Genomic DNA, 17525 nt, shown 5'->3' on the forward strand with positions numbered 1-17525 from the left:
TCATGTGAATTACTCAGTCTATGTATAGATTAAATACTCCCCAATATTGTAGGCATTATCATTACTGTTTCGGGACCTATATAAAACCCCTACAAGGGTATTCACTTCATGTTTCTTAACCACCAAATTGACTGACCTAGGATCCTTCCTCTCTACTGCTTTTATCCCATTCCCAGTGAAACAAACTCTCTCGTCTTTAAGGTGAACAAGTTGGGGTTTTTTCTAAAGTCCAGTAAAATTCGCACTCTAATTACAGGGATACAACTTGCTAGCAGTGGTTACTCATCAATGAGCAGGAACTCTGGCTGATTATACACTTCCTAGTTCAGATACAGGATGTTTCAGGAACCTTACTGGTTAAAATGGATTTGCTATCACATGATAAACCAGCTGAGCCATAAGGGATGAATTTAATTATTTCCACACAATCAAGCTATTTTTAGTCCACTTAAAGACGCTGCATGTTTTATTATGAATTGTTAATGACCATTTAACTGTTTACAAATACTTACAAAATAAATAGCCTGCAACACAGCACGTGATTATATGCATTAATATTGGTTGCTTACCAATTAACATTGATTCCCTCTGGTACTGTTTGGTGAGATGAGACCGTTTTGTCAAACAGAACACATATCTTTCCAGAACATACCAGCACATTTCATAGTAGAAAGGATAACGGAACTTGGCATTAACCTGAAAAACAAGGAAAATGTACCAAATACAAATTGCGGTATAGAATAATATGCACTTTAATACGCAATGATGTTAAGTGTAAATTAATAGATAGCCAAATTGCTAAAATTTCCCATATATATTCTTTTAGGTTGCCAGTTTACACCAGCAAATAATTCTATCAGGACCAAAAAATAAATCAGTTATATTTTTACAAGCAATTTCTTTAAGCCTAAAACCCATTCAACATTTTTTAAGATGTTGGACATCAAACAATGCCGAAGACATCGCTGCCCAACAATATATGCAAATTGGCGTCACATTGTTCAAATCCAGTGCCCAGATTAGACAACATTCATATTTCACAAAGTGATGAGATTTGCACATCAATAACATATAGCTAAACAAAAATTGGGATATTAAAATGCAGTCTGTCATTTTTCAAACACATCCAACAAGGTGCCACCTTATGTATTCAAGTGGGAATAGGTAGAGGGGTTACATTAATGGGGTATAGATGGAGAGAAACAGAAAGTTCAAAGTGAAAATAATGTCATTTATTTAATTCATTTATTTGTCTATCCGACTAAATTCAGTTAAAGCATTACGTAAGAGAGTGAAAGAGATTTATTACAATGGTTGAGGGGAGTTGTCCTCAAAATTATGATGAAAGCTTGAGAATTCTCATGGGTTCTCCCAGAGGTGTTGCATTAGATTCCTGTTCAAGAGGAGCATAAATTACAAAGCTGTGGACAAAGCTGTACAAGGGAGAACATTTATTAATTACTTGTATTAACGTTACAATTTCCAGCCAAATGAAACTAATTGCTGTTCATCAGCACCTTCACAGATTATTTGAAATGTCTCTTTGTGGTCTCTTTTTAATACCAATTATTTTGTTAATTGACTGTGGCTCCAGAACAAGTGTTATATCCAAGACTACCAATTAAACAATATAAAACAGAAAATCCAAATTTTAAAATGTGTTAATATACTGATGAAATGAATCCTTTAAGAAAAACTTTGGATTACTTTTAATTAATATATAATCTAGATTTTCTATTTTTCACTTGTTGCTCCCATAATTGTTTACTTAATAGGCTTTGGTTTAAAGATTCTGACTTACTCTTTAGTGTTTGGCAGAAATATTAAGGAAGCTTTGTTTCATATGCTTCAGCAAATTATTTAAATACTTAGCCACCAAACCAGCCAAGCCTAACCCTGTATTCATCCAATGCAAACTTCCAAAAATTATGACGATGGCAGCAATAATTGAGAACATTGGGCCACACGATCCTTTTTGTAATTGTGGCCCAGAAGCTAAATGACATAACTACTGGAGTTGTTAAAAAAAAGTGCTGGGATAGCTCAGCAGGTCAGGCAGAATCTCTGGCGGGAATACATATGCAATGTTTTGGGATAGGAATTGCGAATCGCACTACTGGAGTTGTGATTAATAATTGACACCTCGCCACAAATGGACAAAAGTAGAAAGTCTGCCCTCTGAGAATTAATTACAGATGGGTCCATAAATTAATTGAAGGTTTAATATCTGAAGCAATTTTTTATTTGAAGCTTAATTTTAAGTTTAAGATCTTTAAATTTCTCCCAAAAAAGCATCTACAGGATAAAGAACTAAGGTGACAACTCTTGAAAAGTTTACTCAACTTTATATCCAGATGAGCAGCTGAGCCAAGGGGAACAGCGACCAACAGGTTGCTCTGTAACAACATTGCTCAAAGTGCAAGTGTCACTCCTACCTATTGTCTGTTCTTATCTGTAAATTTATTGCCTGGTTTTTGCACAATGCTTCCCTTTGCCTCCCTAGAATCATGCGAGGGTTCATTATCTTCCCGAAGAGAGACAGTCATCAATATTAGTGTAACATTGTATCACAACATCAAAGCAGGTTACACTCAGCTTAAACTGTTGCAAAACAGGTATTAAAAGGAATTTGTTTCAAGGTTACATCTGGAGGATTCAATTCTTTACAGCAGTTACAATCATTCCACAATTTTAATCTAGAGATATAACATTCAAATCCCACTCTTCATAAAATTACAAGCATGGTTATGATAAATACAAATCTAGTATTAATTTATCTGTCCTGTATGTGTCAAGCTAATAAATGCAACTTGGCAAGTGGTCAGCAAGCTCTGCTCTCCTAGGCTTCTCTCAATAGTGCTCAAAGATGTCAAAGAAAATCCTGACACAAGTTGCTCATCAAGTAAAACTCATGAAGACAAATAATGAGATGACAGAGAAACAAAACCAAGCACATTAGGAAAAGGGGAGTTGCAACGAGACCTGGGTGGGCTTATAGATCAATCACTGAAAGTAAGCATGCAGGTACAAGAGAGAGCTAGATAGAGTTCTTAAGGATAGCGGAGTCAGGGGGTATGGGGAGAAGGCAGGAACGGGGTACTGATTGAGAATGATCAGCCATGATCACATTGAATGGCGGTGCTGGCTCAAAGGGCCAAATGGCCTCCTCCTGAACCTATTGTCTATTGTCTACAGCAGGCAGTGAAGAAAGCTAATGGCATGTTGGCCTTCATTGCAAAAGGATTTGCGGTTAGGAGCAAGGAGGTCCTACTGCAGTTGAGCAGGGCCCTGGTGAGACCGCACCTGGAGTATTGTGTGCAATTGTGGTCTCCTAATTTGAGGAGTGACATTATTGCTATTGAGGGAGTGCAATGTAGGTTCACCAGGTTAATTCCCAGGATGGCAGGACTGACATATTATGAAATAATGGGTCGACTGGGCTTTTATTCACTGGAATTTAGAAGGATGAGAGGGGGTCTTATAGAAACAAATAAAATTCTTAAAGGATTGGACAGGCTAGATGCAGGCAAAATGTTCCTGATGTTGGTGGAGTCCAGATGTAGAGGTCACAGTTTAAGAATAAGGGGTAGGCCATTTAGGACTTAGATGAGGAAAAACTTCTTCCCCCAGAGTTTTGAATCTGTGGAATTTTCTTTGGGCTAAAGGAATCGGGGGATATGGGGAAAAAGCAGGAACGGGATGCTGATTTTAGATGATCAGCCATGATCATATTGAATGGCAGTGCTGGCTCGAAGGGCCGACTTGCCCACTCCTGCACCTATTTTTCTATGTTTCTCTGACAGAAATCTTAAAAACAAAACAGAACATTCAGGAAATACCTATATCAGGCACATCAGGACAGGGGAAGGTTGCTTGAAGATAGGCAATGCAGAGTAAGATACGAAAAAACAAGGATAGTCTTGTAATTAGATCAACTGAAATCGCCTCTACCCAATTATATGAATGTTGCAATGAGGCCCAATGCAAGCTTGAGGAATAGCACCTCACTTTCTGTCCAGGCATGGATAATGAATTCAGTAATGAATTCTACAACTTCAGGTAACTGATTTCTCTGTCCTTATCAATGATCTACCTGTGATATTAGTTCATCTTTGGGGGGTTTTTTCAGGCGAGGGGTGAATGCCATCTGACCTGCCGGATACATATTCCTGCTCTGCGTTTTGCAACTCAATGTATTTTAATATTTATGTTCTTTTGTCTTTGTTCTCACTGCTAAGTGCTCCCCTTTAAACATTGACCAGATAATTTTGTTTACAGTGTTTTGTCATGATCGCCCTGGTTTTACCCCATCTTAGATAACCCCCACCCCCCATGTAGGTCAATTACCTTATTTTCCCTCCTTCCCAATTCTGCCAAAAAGTCTTCACCCCACAGATGCCACCTGGCCTGCTGAGCATTTCAAACAGTTTCTGGATATATTTTATATTTGCAGCACCTGCTGTTACTTTAATTTTCCTAAGACTTCCTCCCTTGCTCCTCTCTTTCTTTCTCCCTTTTTACTGCATTTTACAAGCCATTTCTTTCTACTTTTTACAGTTCTGAGGTAAAATCATTGACCCAGAAACATTGTTGTTTCTCTCCCCAAAGATGCTCTTGGGACTGCTGAATCTTCACATTCACATTCCATGCACATGCACCATCTTCACATTCTACAATCTAGAGGCTCAGAACTCTGTTCCAGGAGGCTTTTAACCAATGGCTCCAAATGCCACTAATGTACCCGATGAAGTCAAAATTAAGATTACTTTTTATCTTTAGTGAAGTAGAGACAAATGAACATAGCATCCATCAATCAAATGATCTTTCCTACTCGTCTTCCTGCCTTTGTCCTTTCATGTTGTGCATTAATTCAAAGCCTCCAAAACAACAACTGGCCTAAATTGGAATTTAGTGCCGGAGAACTTGAAATTACTGATAGGCATCAACTACTGTTCATTTCTATGGCACAGTCCGCTTTTGAATACAATGATGAATAAAAGCTGTAGAACCATTATTTAAGACTTTTAAACAGCTACACCTTGGAACAATGTCTCTACGTTGGTCTCTATCCCTTAATTACAGTAAACCATCAGAAAATTGAAACTAAAAGGCACAAAGTGCTGGAGTAACTTAGTGGGTCAGGCAGCATCTCTGGAGAATATCGATAGGTGATGCTTCAGGTTGGGACCAGAGAGAGAGAGAGAGGGGTGGAAGGTGGGGGGGGGGGGGGGGGGGGAGAGAACAGGACAGGGGGGGTTGAGGTTACCTAAAGTGTTCATACCTTTGAGTTGTAAACTACTCAAGAGGAATACGAAGTGTTGCTCCTCCAGTTTGCGTGTGGCCTCACTTTGGCAACGGACGGGGCTCAGGTCAAAAAGGGTAAGAAGGAAATGCAGGTGCTGGTTTCAACCGAAGATAGACACAAAAAGCTGGAGTAACTCAACAGGACAGGCAGCATCTCTGGAGAGAAGGAATGGGTGACGTTTCGGGTCGAGACCCTTCTTCAGTCTAAAGGAGGGTCTCGACCCGAAACATCACCCATTCTTTCTCTCCAGAGATGCTGCCTGTCCCACTGAGTTACTCCAGCTTTTTGTGCCTATCTAAGGTCAATATGAGAATGGGAAGAGCATTTAAAATGGTTGGCAATTGGAAGATCCAGAAGGCCTTGGCGGATCGAGTGCAAGTGTTCAGCAAAATAGTTGCCGTGTCTGTGTTTGGTCTCAGCAATATACAGGAGGTCACATCAGGAACACAGGCACTTTGTGTCTTTTTTTGTAAAGCAGTATCTGCAGTTCTTGGTTTCTAAAAATTATAAGCTTTTAAAAATCATTTTAATTCTGAATCTACATTGCATATGCACATCCAATACAAAACTAGAGATAAAACATCCCTACACTTGACGAAGGAACAATGTTAAAATCTAATTTTTTTTTTTCTTGATGCAGCACAATAACAGTATAAATGTATTTGCATTTTCTAAAGTATTTACAAAATAGATTTACGAATGTTTCAGAAATTGCAGATATTTAATCAGTTCCTTTCTTAATTATGCCACCAAGCTCATCACCAAACTCCACCAGCTAGGCCTTAGCTCGTCATTATGTGACTGGATCCTGGACTTCCTGCTGGAACGACCGCAGGCAGTGAGAATGGGCCCGCACCTGTCCTCCACTATCACCCTGAGTACCGGCACACCACAGGGTTGTGTTCTGAGCCCCATGCTCTACTCCCTCTTCACACACGACTGTGTTCCTGCATTCGACACCAACACCATTGTCAAGTTTGCAGATGACACAACGGTGATCGGGCTGATCACCAACGGGGATGAAACAAACTATAGAGCGGAGGTGCAGAACCTGGCGGACTGGTGCTCGGATAACAACCTGTCCCTAAATACCACCAAGACCAAGGAGCTGATCATCAACTTCCGTAGGTCACATAACGGGGAATATGCCCCGATCTCTATCAATGGGGTCAGTGTGGAGAGAGTGTCCAGCTTCAAGTTTCTGGGCACTCACATTTCGGAGGACCTAACATGGTCCAATAACACTGCTGCGCTGGTCAAGAAGGCACAACAAAGACTGTTCTACTTAAGAACACTGAAAAAGTCTGGTCTACCCCAACAGCTGCTGAAGACCTTCTACCGCTGCACCATAGAGAGCATCCTAACGCATGGAATCCCTGTGTGGTACCTCAGCTGCACGGAGGCAGAAAGGAAAGCTCTACAGCGGGTAGTCCATAGAGCTCAGAGGGCCATCGGAACACAGCTACCAGACTTGGAGGGCATCTACAACACACGATGCCTCAGAAAAGCCACCAGCATCCACAAAGACTCTTCACACCCCTGCAACAGTCTGTTCGAACTCCTTCCATCGGGCAGACGATACAAGGCCTTCTATGCCCGCACCTCCAGACTCAGGAACAGCTTCATCCCCAGGGCCATAGCTGCTATGAACCGGTCCTGCTGAGCCGGATGGCCACAACGCATAGATCAACTTGCACTTTACCCTGTCCAAAACTGTTACAACTGTTCGTTTCGTTGGGTTGCTGCTGTCTAAATTACCTAAATTAGTGCATCGTATGGGAGGCGCATTCCCAATCTCGTTGTACCCCTGGGTACAATGACAATAAAGATATATTGTATTGTATTGTATTGTATGAGAATTTATACAGAATCAGACTCTAGGTTATGCAAAAGATCCTTAATTTTAAATTTAGAATATCATAATCCTGTGAATAAGCTAAAGCAGTCTTATCTATGATCCTTAGCTACTGTAATCGGTTTCATGCACCCTAAGGAGCGAGGATAATCACTGCCTCCATTTTACCTTTCACACGATGATCTATCACAATTTTTAGTGCATTTATCCCATGGGAAGATTAGAATCAAAAAGACTCACCAGGCTGCCCATCTCACAAGCATATTAAAAGCTGAAAGGAATTTTATACCAAGGAATTGATTTTCACAGTGTGAACGTGATATTTCTGCTTTTAAATCCATCTCCCAAAAGATAATATACATACTGTTGGATCTCCCATGGTGTTGCTAACCTCCCTTACACATCTGTCATATTCATATCACCTTATGAGCACCCCACCTACATTTGTCTGCTTCTTTATGTTCTCTCCCCCTGAATCTGTCCTTTTCTGTTGCTTTCTTTGGAGTGGCAGGTGGTGGTGACATAGAACAGGGCCAATGACTGCTGGCGATAACCAAACTTTTTTCTTCTTCTTGAAAATCTGCATTCCTGAGTCAAATAATTCTGAAAATGTTGGAGTTTGTGAAACAAGAAACCACATTTATTTATATTTAGTGAATGGACTATTCTTATCTGATTTCAACAATGAGTCAATCTTCCAGCACAACTCTAAAAATATATATTTTTAGAAAAATGCTCTTAAAATCATTACGCTGAAAAAAGGCATGTTCTTAGATGGCTGGCATTTAGTTTTAAATGTATCACCTGACAGGCTATTTAAAACATTAATTATTCCCCTAGATATAGGGTGTTCATTTGGTCCACTAGAAGTCTAATGAAAGAAATGGATCATGAAAGAGCTATCCAACCAAGGTCAAGAATGATGCAGGCAAGCTTCCCAACCAATTTTCTACTCTTCCCTCTCTGAATTTACTTAGAATCTCATTGCCCCAACATCTAGATAAAAAACAAGGGGAAAGGTAATGGTCACAAACCCTTTCTTTAAATCATTTGTAAATGTTCAGAGCTCAATATCGATAGACAGCTGAGGCAAAGTCGCTGAGCATATGTAAGGAGAAGGTAAACAGATTTCCTGACAAAAGACATCAATGATACAGTGAGTATACGGGAATATGATATTTGAGCTAGAAGATCGTGCCACCAAGATCGTGTGAGTGGCAGACCATGCTTCAAAAAATCAGAATAATGTCAGCTATTTTTTCCAATTAAAACAATTGATTAACTTTATTTTCAATGCACTGATGGATTTAATCTTGTAGTATTTTTTAAAAAGTCTCAGTGCAAGTATTTCCTTCCATACCTTACTGCAATAATTGATGTCAAAACTGTGCTACATCACTAGTTATCACAAGTCTTAATTGGAAATGTTCTATGTGTGCTACTTAGGAGACTTTCCCTGTCCAATACACAGCAAGATGCAATTCCACAGCTACCAAAACTCGTCATCCTTCCTCACATTCAAAACTTTGCTAACAATTATTGGCCGGCTGTTTGGCAGCAAAAGCCATCACCAGCAGCCCTGATCTCAGCTGGCATGCACATAGATTAATGACAGACTGGTAATCAATTTAAAAAGGCAAACCCATCTCATAATTTTCCATTCTTGTTTGGAAAAAGGCATACATTTTTGCGTGTCCGCCAATGACATTGTCAAGAACCTACTTACCAAAGAATGTAGATCAAAGCAGTGCCATATTTTCTGGATGCTCAATATCATCTAATGCAATGGGAGGCATTGATAGTTCTTGACTTGTAGGGGCATAAAATTGGGGTGGCACAGTGGCATAGAGCTGCTGCCTTACAGTGCCAGAGACCCGGGTTCGATCCTGACTAGGGGTACAGTCTATACGAAGTTTGTACGTTCTCCCTTTGACTCTGTGGGCTTTCTCCGGGTGCTCCGGTTTCCTATAACACTCCAAAATCGCAGGTTAATTAGCCGTTAAAAATTGTAAATTGCCCCTAGTGTGTAGGATAGTGTTCGTGTATGGGGTGATCGTGTGGATGATGCTGGCCGGCGTGGACTCAGTGGCCAGAGGGCCTATTTCTACATTGTATCTTACTTTCCAAGCTTTTGAATTTTCTGAATGAAGCTGCTAAATGTTGTTACATAAGCAACTATACAATGACTTCATGACTCTTCGTAAAGATTACAAAATTCTTTGCTAAGTTTCCAATTTTAGTCTGCAAGTTCCAAGCTCCTTGAGCAGAGAAATACTTTCTATATCCATAACTGGAAAGGATGCGACAGGTTACCAATTCAAGAATCGGCTCATAGTTTCGCAAGTACTATATCAAAACGATCATTCTCAGAAATTACTTTAACAAAATCCAAAATCTTCATTTATAGCCTTTTCCCCAGGCGATGTTAACTTCAGTTCACCATGAATGGGTGCCAGCAGCCTTCTGGTACTTCATCAAACAGTCACCGTCCAAGCAAGAGCCCAGATGATAAATGACAATAGAGGGTGCAATTGAACCGTATTGCATTCTCACCACACATTCATGCATACATATCTGAAAAGCGACCTGAAGTGGGGATCAGAGCAGTGTATGCAACACTGGCACATCACTTCTGATATTAAGTGAAATACAGCAGATTTGGAATGAAAATGTAAACTGCTTCTTTACAGCAAATATATGTTTTGTTGAATGAGGAGACCAAATGAGCACACAATACTCTCGGTGTGGTCTGAACAGGACCGTGTATAATTATAGCAAGAAAGGATGTGACAGCATTATGGAGAGCGGCTGTAGATTAGATTTTCAAATATATCATCAAGAGAATCTTAGTTCCACGGACATAGAAACATAGAAAATAGGTGCAGGAGGAGGCCATTCAGCCATTCGAGCCAGCACCGCCATTCATTGTGATCGTGGCTGATCATTCCCAGTCAATAACCCATGCCTGCCTTCTTCCCATATCCCTTGATTCCACTAGCCCCTAGAGCTCTATCTAACTCTCTCTTAAATCCATCCAGTGATTTGGCTTCCACTGCCCTCTGTGGCAGAGAATTCCACAAATTCACAACTCTCTGGGTGAAAAGGTTTCTTCTCACCTCAGTTTTATTGGTGAGAAGACATATTGGGCTTGTTTTCGTTTAAACATGAGGCCGCCAAAAGATTTAATTGAGTTGCACAACACTGTGCTATCTCTGCAATGAATTATTAGGAGATATCTATTTCTAATAGTAAAGAGGCCAATAATCTGGGATCACAAAATGTGAAGTAATTTGCAGAAGTAATGGGCGGACAATGGCCAGCCAGACTTGATGGCTGAAAGGCCTGTTTTCATGCTCTACAACTGTATAATTTAATAGTGTACTTGAATAACTTTTTTCTTCACACAATAAAAGGAGAGCTATGGAGGAATTCCTCAATGCATTTAAACAGTATTTGTATGACCACTTGAAGTCAAAGCCTCAAAATTATGAGCATTATAAATAGATAGGGTGAATGAACAATTTTGCCCACAGTTGAGGAATAAAGCACCAGAAGATGTGTTTAAGGTGAAAGATTGCCCTGAGGGGCAACTTTTTCCACACAGCGTGGTGAGTACATGGAACGAGCTGCAGCATAACAAAATATGAAAATCACATATTAAGCTCTTCGACAGATATCATTTGTTGATCTCAGTTGGCCTGTCAATGGAGTTCACCGAATGTTCCCATTATTTGATTAAAAACAATTAAATTTTGCAAGCATTAATGACACGCAAGAAAGTTCACTTACATAGACTTATACTAAGAAAAGGATCAATGTTCACTACAAAGCAATCTACCTCACCACTGAATGAGATGCTTGCTAACAGTCACGAAATCATATATCATATCATCATATCATATCATATACATACAGCCGGAAACAGGCCTTTTCGGCCCTCCAAGTCCGTGCCGCCCAGCGATCCCCGTACATTAACACTATCCTACACCCACTAGGGACAATTTTTACATTTACCCAGCCAATTAACCTACATAACCTGTACGTCTTTGGAGTGTGGGAGGAAACCGAAGATCTCGGAGTAAACCCACGCAGGTCACGGGGAGAACGTACAAACTCCTTACAGTGCAGCACCCGTAGTCAGGATCGAACCTGAGTCTCCGGCGCTGCATTCGCTGTAAAGCAGCAACTCTACCGCTGCGCTACCGTGCCGCCAAATGTACGGAAATACAGCCTAGATAATATGAATACTGCAAGTACTATGGAACTTTATTCCTGAAAAGAAATAAGGAAATAAGTAAAAGGGGAAAATGTTCTTTGAATTGCCACTTATTATAGAATTTCCATGGAGATGACTTACCCGAGTTCGATCCTCAATCCCATAAATATAAAGCTGCATGGGAATATTAAAGCTGTGCAGGAAATTTCCACCAAAAACCAATGTGTCTACAGGTGTGTACACTGCATGGATCCATCCTGAAAATAAATTAATAATTTGTTGTAATGAGCCTTCAAGGATCTTTGAACTTGCACACCAGGGAGCATTTTGTTCCTAAATATTTTCTGGGACTTCAGCATTCATGATACATGCCCTAGGCTCATTAGTACTTACAAAATGCTTCATCTCATACTTACCAGGATTAAACTCTTTCTGCCATTTCATCAACACATCAATATCACCCTGTTGGCTAAGACTACCTTCCACACATTGAACAACTCCAATTGTAGTGTCAACTTACTGATCAAGCCACCTACACGCACTACCAAATCAATCATGTATATTACAAACAGCAAGAGTCCCAGCCCAGTTGCCTGTGGAACAGCACTAGTCACAGGCATTCAATTACAAAAAATATCAATTGCCATCATCCTTTGTCTCCTATTACCAAGCCAATTTTGGATCGAATTTGCCAACTTGCCCTGGATTCCACAGGCCCTAACTTCTTGGATCAGTCTACCACATGGGAACTTGAAGTCAATGTAAATTACATCTTCGACTGTCCTCATCAGAACACGTTATTGCCCTCTCAAAAATTCATTCAGGTTAGCCAGACAAGATCTGTTCATGACAAAGCCAAGCTATCCATCTCTGATTAGTCCCTGCTGATTACTATTTATTTCCCTCAAAATTCTTTCAACAACATACCTTATATTGCCACTGATTAAGTCCATGTTTGATGAAAATAAATTCGACAGTACACAGCAATGCAATATGGATACGTCTTTCCAAGGTTTCAAAGCCTTTACATAGAATTGATCGTTTGGGAGAATGGTAGGGTGGATTTACCAGTTGCCAAATGCATCTTCGGCTGCCTGGTAACTCAGTTCGCGACTGATTTCCGATTTACGAACTCTCCAGGTTACAAACAGTTCATAGACCCGAACTCCAGCCATAACCTGGGCAGGACCTGTATGCAACTCCAACAGCATATCACACCAGGAGTATACTAGCTGTGTACTTCTTCCTTTGCAAATACATTCAATTCAATAACAAGACTATGAAAATTGGCCACCATGATTTAGACGCAATCTTCTAAATGTTAAATGCTTGTAAAAACAATATGACATTGTGTAAAATAAACTAATTCCCCAATCTATACAGCCACATGTTTTAATAAAGATAAATAGGAAAGCAAAAACCTTGAATTAAAAAAAAGGAACATTCTCCCTTAAATGCACAGAAACTGCCAGTGTGAGCTGTTGGTATTGCCTCAGACTTTCGACATGTTTTCAGAACATGTCACCTCTTTTAAATAAGCAAAGCACACCAGTATCTTGGTAATGTAGAAAATATACAGGGTATTGCTGTATGATAATCTTTACCATTACACCATACACATTATCAGAAAAGGTAAAAAGATGTACGTTCTCTGCAAACGTTTCAAATGTTTCAACCGCTCTTATAACTATTGTAGAAAGTGCCACTGCCACAGCAAGATGAATGTTGAAGATATGTAGCTAGAAATTTATTTTTGTTGGGGAGGAATAAGGAGATATTTTTTTGCAGTAATGTCAAATGAAGTGCAGATAATAGAACCAAAGCAGCAGCATCTTTTGGAATTGTTCATTATAAGCCACTTAAAAACACATCAAATATCTATCTTACAGATGATAATGGCAGTTTACCAAAATTCCATAAACGGAATACGACAGATGAAGTTTAATTTAAAACTAAATTTCAAGGTAAACGGCCACTGGAAAGTAAGAGGTTGACCCTCCAACTAGAAAATAGATTAAATTGAATGAAAATGCTTTGAATATCACAAATAAAATGCATATCACTAAGATTTTAAGTGCATGATAGACACATAAGTACAGCAAAAGTAATTATGATTATATTGCCAATGATATTTGAAGTTATTTATTCAAATATAAATGGCTTGAAGATAATAATCCAGATTTTTCCAAATTATTTACAATACACAATCCCCTACACATTTAACACAAAAACAAAAAGGGTTGCACCCATAAAACAGCTCTCTTTCCAAATTTAATAAGATTGTGCAAACAATTTTACTTTCCAATCTATTTATGTAAATAATATAAAAATAATAAACAAAAAAGCAACAATCTTCAGTTACCTGAAGGGATCAGAAAGGTATATCCTTGTTTTAACTCAATTCGCTGGCATCCATCCACTCTGTCCCCAAGGAAAATATCACCTTGCTTTCCTGAAAGAACCCACTCTTCATAAATCTCCAGATTGTGCGATGTGGGTGGGACTAACCAGAACACCTGATGAGACAGACTCCTTGTAAAACGAGCGTATTTGGAGCATTCATATTTCCCATTGTAGTACAAATTGAGCTCAAATTTGAGGAATGCAATATTGATGTCCATGGACATCATGACAACCAAATCATGCATAACAAAATACAGACTCTTCCAACTCCTCTGAACAAATTACTAACTAACTGCTCAACAAGTTTTAAAAATCCTTTATACAAATTTAATTATTTTCTGTGGTTCAAAATTGTTCCGGAGCATAACTGAAAATATGTTGACAAAATACCAATATTCAGATATACACTAATGTAAGTCTGAAAACACAACTGTTAAGCATTTCAGGTGATTTTACCCAAGGTCAACTTCAGCAGCGGTAAATGTAATTAAATACTGAATCGCTCCAATTTTTTATAGTTATGGGTAAATAGAGCAATCAATTAAAGTCAATAGATTTGGAAATATAATTACATAGAATGATAAGATCATAACATTATTCCCTAATCCCACAACTTTGCACCAAGCTACTGAATAATGCCATTTCCAAAACAAGGAAGTCTGTGGATGCATCAGAAAACATGTCACAGATTTTTGCATTGGTCCACTATGAGATCCAAACTCGGTTCCACTATCTTGATGGGGAGGTACTTTTGAGGAATGGAGCGAAAAAAATATAAAAAATTAGAGTAATTTACTCCTCTTCATTCAAGATTTTACTCACAGCAGAGCTGCAATAAAGGTTACATATTAAATCTGTTTTCTGGGGGAATCGCACACAGTTTATATCATTTCAAAAAAGGGTAGAGAATATAAATTAAGACAGTATTAATAAAAAATAAAAGAAAGTTTACAATTCTCTGCGATGCATGCACCGAAAAATACTGGCGCAAAGAACCTTGTATTGGCCAATTTGATGGTAAGTAAGATATCTTATTGTTGATTTTTGCAAGTTATATTAATTTATCTCCATCCTTTGAAAGTAAAACACTAAATTTATTAAATGCTTTCAAATCCAGGAGAAACATTCTGACACATTTGAAAAGAAAAGGTGGAAAATTTCCACTTTTATTACTTGTCGTGTAACCATACAGCATGACTATTTCACTATATTGAAAATATTGAAAATGTTCTTCCAAAAGATGTCATGTCATTATGGAGTCTGATTTGTAGGCGAGGCATTCTTTAGAAAAGCCTATTTGTACAACTGTCACCTTTTAAGCTGCTAAGCAGAATTTTGGCTACCCATTTCTTAACCCTGCAGAGATTGATCCACAATGAGTTACAATTTACTCAGCCCAGCATCCACTGATCCGAGCAAAGACCTTATTGAACTTACCATTCTGCAGGTGAGAACCTAAACAATAAGCACCAGAGCTATTCGCCACTCTTAACCCTGCAGAATATCTTATTCAAGCACATTCTATTATTACTTTGACATCAAAACATGTTACTTCCCAAGAGGAGGAACTGGAGAGTAAATGAAATTGCTATAAATCAACGAACACTGCAGAATCCATGAATCAAATAAGAATTTGTGGGGTTCAAAATTACTCTAGGCATAGCCTTTAATCGGCAATAAACCACTACAGTTTTGGTTTTGATTTGCTGTACATAAAATTAACCATTTTGGTGCTACTGATCCAAAAAATAAAATATTGCTCAATATTTGTTATCAAACTGAAATAACAGTTCGAAAGCAGAAAAAAAACAAGCACTATTCACCTTCCCTCCTCGAAGAATGTGGTACCAGACTGAAGTGCCACCAAAATCAATGTGAAAATCGGTGTAGCAACCTTTGACGCTCATTAAGCAGTACCTGCAGAGAAAACATTTAACAATTAATAATTCCATGCTTTAACAATCAGCAAGTTGCTGGCCCAAATGAGGATTCATCATGACCAAGAACAACAGCAAGTTATATCCTCCAATTACATAATGGAGGTCAACAAGAATGGACCATTCCAAGGTGCCTAGTTTGAACATAAATTATTAATTCTAACAAATATCAGGACATTTCAGTTTTTTGGTTTTGCATTTCAATATACATTGTTGTCCTCTAAAGAAAACAGAAAATGACATTTACCCCTCACTGCATCAATGAGAACCATATTGCAGGTGTGTTTCAAAGACTGAGTGAGACTGACATGCTACAAAATAAAATCAGTGCAATAATGAACCAACTTGCAAATGGGATTTAGTTACTGGTTACAAGTAATTAGATTAAAGAGATGAATTTAAATTAATTTAACATTTAAAAATTATACAATAAATCTTGATTTTCCAAAAGAGATAATAGCCTTAAATGATCTCAGTCACGAAACATTCAAATAAAAACAAATACTCAGTTTTAACATGCCTCTTCTTGGAAAAAGAAAACTGAGTAAGTGTTCTTGTAATGCTTTCTCAAATGGCAAGGGCAAATTTATTATAAAATTACTTCCATCTGTTAACATACAAATTCTACTTGTACATGCCTCCACTAGTTTAAGAATCCAGCTGAAAATGTTTGGCTTACAAGCATGTGAACTTTGTTACACATTTTTCTGTGAGGAAAATAATTTCCTGCATTTCTATTGCATATCTTATAGCCGCTGCACTCAGTCTCATAAATGAAGCAAAAACGTCAATTAGTGTCCTGCTTACATTATTTCACAGCCACGCAAAATATTCACAATGTAATCATATTCCAGCACTCATCAAAAGCATTTCCAACACCATCAGAGGTCAACACCTATACCCAAGTATTTCTAAACAAAACTAATCAAAATCTGATTCCCAATCTGTAGGTCAATCAATTAAATCTGCTGCAAACATTTGTTGCTTTCCACTCACTGCATGAAACCCCAGTCCTTTTAGATTCAGCAGCAGCCATCAGCTGTAACTAATGGCTGAATCATACTGATGTTTCATGCACCTTACAAACAATTCAGCTGTTAATCTGAACCCACCATTACGCCGATGTTGCTTTTTGTGGGTTATGTTGTGTCAGCGTTGGTGAACTCTTCTAAGGATCATTTATTGCCTCATCTCCTCTTCATTTATTGCCTTCATTTTAAAGATAGAATCTAAGCAGTATGCAGGCAATGCACACACTCGTCCGCTGATAGGCTGTGAAGGACTGTACCAGGTGGCAACAGCAGCAGTCTGCAGATCAGAGCTGCTTCTGGTTAAGGAGAAGTCCGCTGCCTAGCAACAGGATCCAGGATTGAGGTTGACAGAAAGATATGCACTGATGTCATGAAGACGGCTTGGGCAATTTGCAGGGTCTAATAGTCTTTGTTCCCCATTGTTACTGTTACAGTTCTCCTGACTCAGCAATGGTAACAAGACCCTCCATGTTTCTTTCAGAGCAACTGTCAGAGAGGCCCTGATGCCCATCCATACCACAACTTGTGGTGAACCTGCATAACCTATTTCAGGAAACAAGCTAGTGCTTACATAATCATCTGTTTTAGGTTCTGTTGTTGCACTGTTAAAGAGGCAGCCTCCATGTGGTTCAGCTCTATCAAACACAGTCAGACTCTCTATGCAAGCATGCAGGTGCTAGTGTTTGAGATTTTAGTTCAAATTGGAATATAATACCTCATATTAAAAGATAAAGAAATAATATTTCTAAACATAGAATTTTGGTGCAAATAAACTTGT

The 17525-nt window shown here is 38.7% G+C and overlaps 1 protein-coding gene across 11 annotated transcripts in view; it reads right to left on the reverse strand.

Moving 5' to 3' along the window:
• kdm2bb (lysine (K)-specific demethylase 2Bb) overlaps positions 1-17525 on the reverse strand; it is a 179125-nt gene that overhangs the window by 91003 nt on the left and 70597 nt on the right. For 10 of the 11 annotated variants that reach the window (XM_078421646.1, XM_078421645.1, XM_078421647.1 and 7 more), the window contains 4 exons: positions 15603-15696; positions 13739-13892; positions 11518-11633; positions 570-696 (listed from right to left, as the gene is read on the reverse strand). In XM_078421646.1, the coding sequence (XP_078277772.1) occupies positions 570-696; positions 11518-11633; positions 13739-13892; positions 15603-15696 (491 nt within the window). Of the gene's footprint in view, positions 1-569; positions 697-11517; positions 11634-13738; positions 13893-15602; positions 15697-16828; positions 16969-17525 lie in introns of those variants that run through there. The other variant, XM_078421652.1, reaches the window with a different exon arrangement.

Source organism: Rhinoraja longicauda, chromosome 25, assembly GCF_053455715.1.
Source record: "Rhinoraja longicauda isolate Sanriku21f chromosome 25, sRhiLon1.1, whole genome shotgun sequence".
NCBI lineage: Eukaryota > Metazoa > Chordata > Chondrichthyes > Rajiformes > Arhynchobatidae > Rhinoraja > Rhinoraja longicauda.